Source organism: Zootoca vivipara, chromosome 5 (assembly GCF_963506605.1).
Source record: "Zootoca vivipara chromosome 5, rZooViv1.1, whole genome shotgun sequence".
Lineage (NCBI taxonomy): Eukaryota > Metazoa > Chordata > Lepidosauria > Squamata > Lacertidae > Zootoca > Zootoca vivipara.
The window spans coordinates 5508970-5521960 of NC_083280.1; the positions used below are offsets into that span (position 1 = coordinate 5508970).

The window sequence follows — 12991 nt, forward strand, 5'->3', positions numbered from 1 at the left end:
CCAATTCCAATATATTTACAGCAGCTGATCTCTGAGCAACCAACAACTCTTAGAGGAGTAAAAAGAAAGACAGGTTACAAATGGTACATGGAATGGTGTTTTTTTTTCTTCTTCAACATTTTCCAACTATTTAGGACGGGGAAAAGAAGTTACAATGCTAGACTCCTTTTCATTTAGTTACATAAATAAAATTTTTATAAATATCTCTTTATAAACAATATATAAATAGCTTTACAACATAAATACATTTATGCGTGACATGAATGTACAAACAGCTTCCTCAGTCTCTGGGCGTGGAGCGGTCCTTTGTCGTGGGTGGGGTTGTTGGTGTGTAGGATACATATATGTGTGTGTGTATATATTGGGTATGATAGGAAAAGAGCTTTTGGATTTCAAAAACAAACCCACCCCGGACACCCCACCCTCACCACAACCCCCCCCCAAAAAATTGCTGGTTCTGCTACAAGTCCTCGTACCAATAGGATAAGCCCAGCCAGGCCTTTTCCGGGATGCCATCAACATTGACCCTGCAAGACGGTGAGGAGATGGCCAAGAAATGTCCTTGGGATGGGGTGATGGAATGCAGAATAACCCTTGTCAGTTCAAAGACCTGGAATGAGAAAAGAGAGGTGATGGATTAGGAACTTCCCAGGTCATCTCTAGGTAGATAGGTTAAGATGTGAGTTATACATCCGGTATATATATATAGACAATGCTGTTTTCCTAGAAAAAGAGGTGCCGGAGCTCACCATGAACTTCTACCCTGTTCTCTTAGAATGGGAATGGCACCCACCTGCCTCCTCTTTGGCTTCCTTCCCCCGCCCTGACTAAAAGCAAATCCAGCTTTTCTGATGCAGCACTACACATCTTCCAGTGGGGGCTGCGTGACGACAGCCTTACATTTCTCTGTATACAGGAAGATATGGTATCTGGTTTTGTATCTATATATAACTATAAATGGGACATGGAGTATTAATCAACAAAAGTCGCAGGATAATAATACAAGAGCTTGTATCCAAGGTAGCGCTAAGTTAACTCTATCTAGCGGTGTGCTTGTTCTACCGGTGAAATGTTTATCACCAGCAGAACATCGCAGTGCAAGAGAATGCATTCAGCAGGCTGCTGGCAACGTTGCTGCACAATAGATTGTGTTAACCTGTTGCACAAGAAGTTTCCACTAGCACAGCTGTTGCGTTGGGACTCCTTTGAAGCGCAATATTATTATAATTCTAGCAGGCAGAGAACATTGGAATCAGCCCAAAAGATCATTCATCAAAGCAGTACAAGGCCACGACATAACAATATTAGAAGGATAAGAATGAAAGAAAGTCCCTTCAAGCTAAAGAATTAAAACTTGCCATTACCAAGGCGGCGTCTCACATGTTTGGGGGCTAGAAATTGAACAGACAATGATCCCATGCATGCACATGCCCACAGCTGCATATAAAAAGCAGAATAATTACACCAACTCATATCTATCGCAGTAGTTGAGACACTTAGCAAAGAAAAGACACAGCAAAGGCGTTTGACCATCCAAACAGAGGGTTCTTCGTTGGGTTGCCAAGTTGTGGGGCTAAGTGAGCAGGCTTAGGATCCAGTTTAAGTTCCCCCTCACTGGTCCCATCCCACTTTTGGGGGACTCAACACCAGTCTCATCTCAGCCAGCTGAGCCAGGATGAGCAAATTATGCTGGTTTATCTTTGGCTGAGTCATGGTTGGGGACTTAGCTCAGTCATCTTAAACTGCTTAACCCAGCAGATCTTGCCGTAGGATTGCCCCGCAAGAGATGTTCCTTTAAGTTGATTAATCATCTGCCTTTGAGCCACAGGAAAGCAGCAGGCTACTTTGCTGCTCTTATTTGAAGCTTCCTCTCTGGGGAAGGGCTGGCCAGTCCAAGCCCAGGTTAAATTCAAAGAAGCCTGCGAAGGGAGAGCAGTCACCGGCTGGAGAAGCTACAGGCTGAGCCGGACGATCTGCTCAGTCTTCCCAACTATGCTGAGAAGTATATCTGTCTCTCGGTCTGTTACATTTATGTCACAGCCTTTTGCCTGAGTGCTCAAAGTGGTGTGCCTGATTCTCCCCACCTTCTCCCATATTTTCTCCCCACAACAAGCCTGTGGCACCCAAGGTCACCCTTGTGACCAAGAGGGGGTTTGAACCCCGGTCTCTCCCAGGTCTCGGTCCAACACTCTAACCACTATGCTGCACTGCCTGTTTTACTCTAACCACTAGACGAATCTGGCTCTTGCGGCAACTGTGGCAACTGTTTCTCTGTTGGCACCTAAGCATATAAATCAGCATAGGCACACATCCCGAAGCTATGTGCCCTCTGCCAATGCACTGGCGCCCCCCCCCTCAAAGTGTCTGTCTCTACATAAGAAAAATACAGCAAAGGAAGAGACTTGGAGCAGCCGAAACAGCATGGGGCGATCTGCAACCTCAGCTGTGCTTGTCTTCTCGAAATGAGCAAGTTAGAGCCACTTGCCCATCCATCCCAACTCTCATAATGAGCCCCTTGCCTGGGCGCTTTTCACGGTTTCCTAGTAAACCTGCTGCCAACGCCTGGGAATGCATATCCGCGCAAGAGGGCTGGAGGAGGGAGGCTGAGCTCCTGGCGGAGAGAAGGGCAGCTCTGTGAAAACCATCAATGTGGTGTTGTTTGCAGCCAGTGCTCAGCAGGAGCAGGGGAATTTGCCCCTGGCCCTGGGTTCAAAGGGGTCGTGCGAACAGCCCTAGCTGGAAAGGAACCTGTTGCTTGCAGCAGCACAGATAGGGGGGTTCTTGGCTTCGTGGCAGCTGTGGCTTGATAACTTTGTACATGACAGATCCCATTGCATGGATGTCTTGCCATTTATGCTCAGAATCCTCCGCAGCTCTGAAGAGGAGGTGGATCCACGCCCCGTGATCCATCCCTAGTAGGTTCCCCCAGGAACCTGAGTTTTCCCCAAGCCCTGAGGAGACGCCTTTGGCACTGGTTGGGTCTGCAGGCTCCTTGGGGTAACAAGAGGAGAGAACCCCACCGCTGGAAAATCAGTTTTCCCAAAGGTGTCAATGGCTGTGGCAAAAGACACCAGACTTTAAATGAGCTGGGAGGCAGCGCTGATGGACAGGGGAGCTCCTCCTGTCCATTACTACATAACCCTGCTATCAAACCAGTTGCTCCAGGAGCTGGCTGGGATGCCTGTAGTCCCAGCTGTGCAGTTCCTGCGCCAGAGGGAACCTCTGGCTTGGGCTATGATCCCACCTTTGTGGTGGGCATCCCTGTGGCCTTTAACCCTGGCGTTGAAGTTGCTGAGGTCCTGCCAGGCTACCAGATACCAGGCTGCTGAAACCAGGAATCTGGGCAGGACGAGCACTGCCTTCCTCCTCCTGTCCCTCCACTGCGCCACCAAGGCTGCCAACTAAAGGGGAAATGAAAGGGAGTCTTGACCAGGCAGTGGGTCTGGCTGGTCAAGCAGCTCCTCCAAAGCAAGGCCTGTGGCACCCTTTCAGCCAAGTGGGGCTGTTTGGCTGCCTCTCTGGGCCACTTGCTGTGATTCTGTGATTCCCCACTAGCCAGCTCCCTGGCCTCGCCAGCCCCACTCTCAGATGTGGTGACTGTGGCCCTGGATTCCCCTCATTTTCTGCACCACAGATGCCACTGCTGCTATTGCCTTGCCCTTCTGCAACCCTCCCATTCACAGGGATTGGATGCTGCAAGCGTTTCGGGGAGAGTGTCTGCCCAAACCTGGCACTTTCCTGTGGCCAGCTGGCAACCTCAAGAGACACTTGGACATGTCCTCCACTACCTGCTAGTCTCTCTTGCAGATCAGCTCCAGCTCATTTCAAAGGGGTCTGCACAGAACTTTGCAGTGAATTGTAGTGCACCCCCCCCGCTACAGTTGGTTCCCCCCCCCTGCCACTCTTCAGAGACCCCCACCTCACATGGCTTCAGAGCTCTGTCCGCTAACAATGGACACCCCGGTTTAAAACAGCTCAGCTCCACTTCGCTTCTTATCGCCCGTGAACAGCATTCACGAGGCCACACAAATAGCCTGTGCGGGAAGTTCAGAGGGAGTTCTAGCATCCTGGCTGCAAACAAACATTCTGAGTGCATAGTTAAATGATGGAACTCCCTCCCACTGGAGGCAGTGGAGGCCACTGACCCAGATAGTTTTAAAAGAGGGTGAGAGGGCGAGCAGTTTCTACACGGAGTTTAGCTCAGTTGGTTGGGCATGAGTTGCTCAATCTCAGGGTTGTGGGTTTGAGCCCCATGCTGGGCAAAATATTCCTTTCAAGGAGTTGGACCAGACGACCCTCGTGGTTCCTTCCAACTCTATGATTAATTTCAATGAGAGCAATCTAAAATGGGCAGCTGGATTGAAGGGAAGCTATGGGCACACATCAGACACCTTTCCAAACCTCTGCCCAGCTGGATCTTCACTGGGGAAGGGGCTGTTTGACACGGGGAGGCTGGTACATTGGGGAAAGTGGGGCCCTGCCCTCAGACAGCCCTTACCTGCCCATCTTCCTTCTTACAACCAGACTGAGTTGGCTCTGCCGCCACCTACTGGCGGCCTCCCTGCCTTCTGCCCTACCAGTCGCAATGGGCACCAGCCACCACTGTGTATGACAACCTTGACACAGACCCGTACGCTGTCTAGAACTGGGCCTCTCCAGCCTCCTATTTTAGTTTCCGGCTCTCAGCAGGTGCCTTAGCCATCTTTGCTGTGCAGGCGAAAGGAAGGAGGCTCTCTGCAAGGCAGCATGGGAGATGTATAAATAAATAAGGAGCCCCCCCCCCAAAAAATACCCTTTGGATTGTTTGAAAGCCTAACTATAGGAATAAATTCGCAGCGCCTAATTTGAGAGGAAGCAGGTGTGAGCCAAATCTGAGGGCTGTCTTCAGGAAAAACAGCTCCCTGCTCCGCACATGTGGGGGGGGGCAGGCCAGTTTTGGATCTGAGGCATTTGTCACTGCTCCACACCCCAAACCCTCACTGTTTCGGCCTCTGAGCAAAATATTTAGTTATTTTGTGGTCTGCCTCTCGGACCCCTGCGGATAATTTATGCACTTGCCTTTAAAGAATAATTTGCTCAGATGTTCTCCTAAAATGCCCCAAATTCTTATACACACATCAGAGGGGTGGATTTAAAAAAAAAAAAGAAAGAGGAAAAGTCCCCCGTTCAAATCTCACATTTACCAAGAAGAACCTGCTATGTGGCCTTAGCTGAGCCTTTATCTTTCGGCATCAGTCCTGCCTCCAAGGTGGGAACAATAACACTGACCTAACTTAAAGGCTGGTTGTCAATATTATCCGGACATGAAAAGTGCTTTGAGAACTCGAAAGTGCCACATACTTACATGTTTGATTCATGGCAAATTTATGCAAGAGACTGGGGGGGGGGGGGTAGGAGAGCTGGGGGGAGGAAGAGGATCACATCTGGCACCCAAGGAGGCTTAGTTTGGTCAGAATCGAGTATACACTTCCAGAATTAATGTTAAATATATTACTTAAATATATTACACGGGTGGCGCTGTGGGTTAAACCACAGAGCCTAAGGCTTGCCAATCAGAAGGTCGGCGGTTCGAATCCCCGCGACGGGGTGAGCTCCTGTTGCTCGGTCCCAGCTCCAGCCAACCTAGCAGTTCGAAAGCACCTTAAAGTGCAAGTAGATAAATAGGTACCTCTACAGCGGGAAGGTAAACGGCGTTTCCGTGTGCTGCTCTGGTTCGCCAGAAGCGGCCTTGTCATTCCACATGACCTGGAAGCTGTACGCCGGCTCCCTCAGCCAATAACGCGAGATGAGTGCTACAACCCCAGAGTTGGTCATGACTGGACCTAATGGTCAGGGGTCCCTTTACCTTTACCTGTATTACTTCCAGTCAATGAACTACCATAGCTGCTAGACAGCTGTGAAAATTTGTGTCCCAGGCTTTTTGGACTGGTCTACCCATCTGAAAGCGGTACGTTGGTTGCCAGATATGAAATAGATCGGCATTATTTCCAGCTCTGCCTCCACAGCTTCAGGCAGCGGTGCTTTCAAAGAATAGTTTGTCTGGATTCAAGCACAAGGGCAACTCTCCCTTCCTGTGGTTTCCAGCAACCGGGATTCAGGAGCATCTCTACCTGTGATCTTGGAGGCAGAGCATAGCCATTGTGGCTAGTAGCCCTTGATAGCCCTCTCTTTCCACGAAATTGTCCAACGCTCTCTTACATTTAGGTTGGTGCCAGCGCCAGATTTAGGGCTGTGTGGGCAGTTCTGCTGCACAGGGCACTGAGACAAGGGAGCGGCCAATTGAGAAGATCCCTAACTGAGAAGGTCCATTTGGGGGGTGCCAAATGTTGGCCTTGTACAGGGTGCTATATTAGGAAAGATGACCAAAGGGTCTGGTGGCCAGTTGGTGGACATTGCCAATGGCCGACCTCTGAAATTTCAGTGGCGCCCTGTGCATTGCTGCGCCTGAAGTTCCATGCCAACTTGAATAAAATATTGGGGGAAGGGGCAGGTAAGCCCTGCTGCGCATAATTGATCACATGACTCAGTGCGCACACATCATTTGAATGGCGATGCCCTTTAACTTTGGGGCAGCCCGGCCCACTCAAATGTTTTAGGGATTGACGAAGACCCCTTCTCACCAGGGAGTTGGCTCCCATGCTCCGTGCTCAGTGCGGCAGAGCTGGGAACGCTCTCCTAAATCCTCCTCTGATATCACTGCCTCCTGCGGGAAGGAGTTCCGTAGCTTAACTACCTGGTCCCTGCTGCGTGAAGAAGGAAGGAGAGAACCACTTGCACCCCGTCGAGCTCCTGGGAGGAAAAGGTGGGGTACAAGTGCAACACACACAGAGAGGGGGTGGTGGTTTTGAGGCGCTGAAGGTTAGAGCTCACTTTTTGCGCAAGCGTTAAAACGAGCGCCGTCTGGGTTCGGGATGGACGGCAGCACGCTCTGTCTACTCACCGCCGCGAGGTGTCGCCCGCCGGCCGCCCTCGACGGCTCAGCAGCCCAGGCCGCTAATGGTGCCGATGCGGTCCAACTTGAGGCCGAAGCAGCTCTTGGAGGAGCCCTTCTTGGAGGGGCTTTTGAAGCGCCGCGACCCTCCGCCACCGCCGCCTCCTCCTCCGCCGGCGTGGTGCTCCGGGTGCGCCCCCCGCGCCCAGGTGGCCCGCGACTGCTTGGTGTCGGTGCGCAGGTCCCGCATGAGCCTCGACGACGACGACGAGCCTTTGCCCTTCTGCTGCGACGAAGAGCCCTGCTTTCCTCCTCCGCCGCCGCTCCGCGCACCGCCGGCTGCGGGCCCCGACGACGCCTCCAGCAGCTCCGCCAGTTCGCGCCCCAGCGCCGCCAAGCTGCCCGACGGACCCTGCGCGGAGGAAGCGAGATAGAGGGGTTAGCGGGGTGCTGGATGGGGTGCAAGTGGAGGGAATGAGGGGCAGGGCTGCCCCACTGCAGCAGCCGCAGGAAATAACAGCCCAGATGGTTTCTCCAAAGCCGAGATCTCGAGTTTCACTTGGGGGAACGGTTCATAGAATCTGAGAGTTGGAATGGGACCCCGAGGGTCATCCAGTCCAACCCTCTGCATCGCAGGAATCACAGCACCTCGAGGAACCTCGGATTGCCCAGGGCTGCGGGGAGAGCGATGGCAGGGGAAGGAGGGCCGGGTCAGTGCAGGTGAGAATAGGACGCATCAGGACGTATTCGCGCACCCCAACACGTGGAGATTCCTCGTGCGCTCCCTGCCACGCCAGGGCTTCCCCCCCCCCCGAGGAATATCCCCCGTCCTGGGGACTGGGAGGACTGGCGGGAGGGCGGGGGGCGCGAATTGGGCGGGCGGCATCCTTCCCATTTGTCAAACCCACCTCGCCGCCTCAGCCTCAGGCCAAGAGAACTGTCCGGGCCACAGGTTTATTCGGAGAGAAGGAAGAGAAATGACAACGCGGAGTGAGAGGGGGCTGGAGGAAATCCCGCTTGAACGTAGGAAGAGGTTTTTCTTCGGGATTTATCTTCTCCCCAGATCAGACCTGTATAGAAGACCTCCCCTACCCGATACAAAGCAGCCTAGATCTCGAGTTTCACTTGGGGGAACCGTTCATAGAATCGTAGAGTTGGAAGGGACCCTGAGGGTCATCCAGTCCACCCCCCGCAATGCAGGAATCTCAGCGCCTGCTTGGCAGATGAAGAGAACTGGGGGTCTCCTCCAGGAAAGTTCCTCCGCTTCCAGGCTCCGCCTGGGACAAGGATGTCCTCACCATTTCCACTGTCACCCCATAGATCTCCAGAGGAACACCCACCTTCTGGTCCCCCTTCAGCGCTGCCCCTCGGAAGGCGCGGGGGCTCCCGGTGGGTCCCCCAGCTTCCCGCCCCGTCTGCTTCTCCTTCTAAAATCTAGGGGGATCGAATCCCCCGCTCCATTTCCCTAGCGCCTCACCCCAAGGAGAGGCTCCTCTCCGCGGGCACGGAGCTCGGAAGGCGCCCCGTCGCCGCTTGCCTGGACGCCCTCCCCTCTCCCTCTCAGCACCACGGGGCGATGGAGAGCAGCCGGCGGCAGCTGGAGTCGCCGACCCACCTACCCGGCCTGAAAGGAGGACGGCGGAGAGAGTGAGGGGCGTCCCTCTCACCCAGCCCTTCCTGCCCCACTCGCAGCAGAAGCCACCCCGGGCTGGACCGCCCCGTCGGAGATGCAAGAGGCAGGGGTACGCGGGCGAGAGGGATCCTTCTTCTACAACCGGGGACCCAGGCAAGATCGCGCCCGCTGACTCCAGAAAGTTATCCGGACGTCAGCTCTACCCGTCAACCGGCTTTAAGGCAGGAGACGACAGCCACTCTTTCAGCCAACCACCCTATAAAGCGGGGCAACTTAATCCGAATTAACGTTATTGTGAGGACTCCGGCAGACCTCGCTTCTGCCCCTGTGCAGCCATCTCTCCTCACCTCATCCCGAATCTGCCCGTCCATCTATCCTTTCCCTCCTATTCCCGAAGCTTCCAGAGATCGCCCTCGACAGAGAGGCAGACCAGGAGCTTTCCCGTCGAATCTCCCCGCGCCGCCTTACCTTCTGCAGGTTCTGAGGAGCCGGCTTCGCCTCCAGCGCCAGGGCGAGCAGGGCGAGGAAGAGTCCGCAAGCAACGACGTGAGAGATGTACATCCTGGACCGGGCGTCAGGAGAAGAGAAGGAAAGAAGAGAAAGGAGCAGAAGACTCGGGAGGCGGCGGGCGAGGGCGGCCGGACAGGAGTCCCCTTGACGGCAAGGCGAGTGAGCGCAGCTGCGGAGGATCGACGGTCGGCGAGGCGCGCAGGGCAGGCTGCAGTCTGTGTCTGAGGGCGGCGCGTCTGCAGACTAACCTCTCGCTCTCCTTCGACGGCCAGAACCGATTGTAGCGCCGGGATGGCCCTCGGCCCTTTATAACCAACCTGCGGGGTGATGTCATCCTCTGCCTCACTCGCACGCGCGCGCGCGCGGGGTGGGGGGTGGGGAGGTGAAAGAGAAGCCGCGATCCCGGAGGGGGACTTCGCGCTTCTCACTCGACGGGGCGCACGGGGATTCTCACTGGAGGGAGAGCCTTTGGGTTAGTAACCTGCAGCGTGTGAATAGAATGGACGGGTGTTTGTGTGCATGTCTGGAATACGATTCGTGGAGGTGAAACGGCCGCGCTTGCGGGAGACTTTAGGGAGCAGGCAGGCGCGTCGTGGTGGCGGTGGTGGGGGCGCTCTGCAGAGATGCCTTATCTCCCCCCCCCCCCCGCACCTGTAGGCTTGCAACGCGTGGGAAGTCAGCACCGAAGACCCTGCATAGACTATTGCAAACTTGTAATCTCTCTCACAGACACGTGTCATAATGAAATCACACACGCACACGTGTCTCTCCCGAAATAACGCTGCTGCTTCCTACCTCCGGAGAGCACGTTGGTGGTGGTTGATTTAAGTGCGTGGGGGAGGGTTGTTTGTTTTTTTAGGTTTAGGAGGATGGGACACACACACATCAGATTGAAGCGTACACAAAGTTCTTCTCTTCAGACTTTCGTCTGAAAACCCACGGGTGAGCCGTTTTGAAACGGAGTCTTGGGGGTGGCGGCGGCATAATTTGTCAGCTAGACCTGTAGCTTTGGGACGCTTTAGCTCCGAAGGCGGCAGCTTGGGTTCCCCCCTCGGGGATCCGGGAGAGAAGGCGGTGAGATCCCCCTCCGCTCCGCACCTAACCGAGAAAGAGCGGCCGATGGTGGGACTTCACCCGTGAAAAGCCTCCCGCGCGAGAGACGCGTGAGAGAGGCAGGTTCTTGAAGACCTAGCAGCCGAAACTCAGAATGCAAAGTAAGGTATGCAAGCAAGCAAGCAAACAAACAAACAAACAAACAAACAGCAGCCGTGTGTATGTATCTAACAACCAAGCCCACGTACCAATGCTTGGGGAGCTGGTGTTGGATAACCACGCCTGATTGTGTACATACACACATGCACACGCGTGTATGGCTTGGCATATCTATCTATCTATCTATCTATCTATCTATCTATCTATCATCATCTAGTTACAGGTAGGTAGCCGTGCTGGTCTGACGCAGTCAAAATAAAAATTGGTCTGACGCAGTCAAAATAAAAATTCTTCAGATATCTGAAGAAGTGTGCTTGCACACGAAAGCTCATACCTATGACAAACTTAGATGGTCTCTAAGGTGCTACTGGAAGGATTTTTTTAATTTTTATTTTGACTATCTATAATCTATTTATCTATCATCTCCCCTATATTTAGGGGAGTGAGGTATGAGGGTCTTGTGGCATTTCTGTGTGTGTGTGTCCATACCCAATGGTGTGAGAGAGGATATCTCCCTTCTCCACGGATACAAGAGCATAACTACATGCCTGGGATTCACTCTCCCCTTGTCATTTTCTTCTTGCTGCTCTCCCCCCAGATTTTGGTTAGGGCTGCAGGGGGTGGGGGAATCTAACTCCTTCCCCTGGGTCTCTTCTGGCCCTGATCCAAATTGTCCCATTTCACGACTGCTATGGGGAGGATCAGTCGCTGCTGCTTGATTTCCACTCCCCACTTTGCTCTCCCGGCAGGACCTCTTCCTGGCCCTCACATAGAGACACGGCCTCTCCCCATCAGAATTAACACACACTTAAAAGGTTCCGTTATAAGCTGGTTTGAGACTTTAGCCGTCACCTAAAATGGGCAGCAGAATCAAAGTGGATTTACAATATTAGAGGAAAACGGGGTGGGGAGGGCAGAGGAAAACAAGCAACCAATGTTGTCATTTCATTTGCTAATCAATTTAATCACCCACTGCTTTGGCATCTTCCCCCACCTCTTCACCGAATGATACCTGATTTCCCCACCCTTTATTCTGCCTAACCTTGTGGCTTTGGAGTCCGCTTTATCTGACAAAACAAGACTGCAGAGTCTCTCTGTGTGTCTTTTAGGGTGTATAACAGGCATAGGCAAACTCGGCCCTCCAGATGTTTTGGGACTACAACTCCCATCACCCCTCGCTAACAGGACCAGTGGTCAGGGATGATGGGAGCTGTAGTCCCAAAACATCTGGAAGGTTGAGTTTGCCTATGCCTGGTGTGTGACAATCAGGCCCACTGGCAGACCAACTCTGCAGTACAACGATGTCTGCCAACGCGAGGCGTCTGCAAACTTGCAGGTGTCCACAGTGCCAAGAGACAGACAGTTGTGCATCTATAGCAGTGACCAGAGGAGGAATGGCTGCTGGGAGGAATCACAGAGAGAATAAACGCCACGGTGCGTCTGCAGCAGCACAACTGGACGCCTTCAACTGCCCCAGCTGCAACAAAACATGTCTCTCCCGCATGTCTATGGCCACAGCAGGCGATGTAACTCTCAAACAGTTTGATTTTGCCTCCAGAGGCACATTCTTCAATTGTCTTATGAGACAGATGGGTGTCAATGTTAGGGGAACCAAAATGTTAGGTTCATTCAGAACCAGAACCCTTGAATTTGGTACAAAGCCACCACCACAATCATTACTATTTGCATTTATTCATTACTTTCTTTAAAAATAAAAATAAAGCAGCTTGCAAATATATAAAAGACGTCATTCAAAACCAAATTCACGGAATAAAGCCCGATTAGAACAAAAAGGTCTTCATCCAAGAATGGGAATAAAAAGGACAGATCCTGCCCCACCCTACTGAAAGATGAAGAGTTATGATGATTAGGTAGGGAAACGGACAACTTCTGTACACTTTCTCTCCAAAAAACCAGGGAACTCCAGATGTACCCCAAATGGTTATATTAGCCAGAAAGCAGAGTTTAGGTATGCATTTTGAAAGGTCTCTCTCTCTCTTTCTCTCTCAACAGTGGGGCTCAAAGGGAAATGTTTGCGCTGCTCTGACATTCAGTACAAAACTGAAGTTTGGACGGCACATAGCCTGAGTCACTTTGAATACTCTTCAGAAAGTTGGAGCAAGAAGTGAACCCCAAAGAAGTGGAGGTGCTTGCAGGACAACGTGGAGAGAAAGAAAAATGAGACATTTTCATATTAAAAGAGAAAAAAACAAGCACATGAAACCATGAACATAAGACGTTGCTTTCCTAGAGTCATAGAATTGTGGACTAGGAAGGACCACAAGGGTCATCTAGTCCAACCCCCTGCTCTGGAGACAGAGCTTCCTCCGCCCACTAGGCCTCAGTGTTGCAATGGTAAATCCTCACCTGCAGGTGTTTTTATTTTTATGACAGACATACCTCTTGTATCCCAGCTCGATCACCGAGATCTTCTGTAGGAGTGCTTCTGAGTTGGTGAGGCTCGTTTAACAACAACACTAAACCAAGTCTCTAGAGTCCTGTGGAATTCTCTGCCACTAGAGATTCTGTGGCAACTTTTAAACACACACTGAAAACTTTTCTATTCTGCCAGACCTATACAGGTAATTAAGAGTACATCACCCACTATGGTCTACTGATGTATTTATTTATTATTGCTTTTAACTTTTTGATTTTACTGTCTAGTATTATGTTTTACTTTTGTTAAGTAAACCACTGTGATGTAT

The 12991-nt window shown here is 52.1% G+C and overlaps 1 protein-coding gene across 1 annotated transcript; it reads right to left on the reverse strand.

The window, feature by feature from the left end:
• Positions 1 to 454: 454 nt before the first annotated feature.
• On the reverse strand, positions 455 to 9235 carry NPPC (natriuretic peptide C). Its single transcript, XM_035133821.2, has 3 exons — positions 9033 to 9235; positions 6941 to 7343; positions 455 to 610 (listed from the first exon to the last, which is right to left on the reverse strand). The coding sequence occupies exons 1-2, from the start codon at positions 9123 to 9125 to the stop codon at positions 6978 to 6980; spliced, it is 459 nt and encodes a 152-aa protein (XP_034989712.1). The 5' UTR covers positions 9126 to 9235; the 3' UTR covers positions 455 to 610; positions 6941 to 6977.
• Positions 9236 to 12991: the final 3756 nt, after the last annotated feature.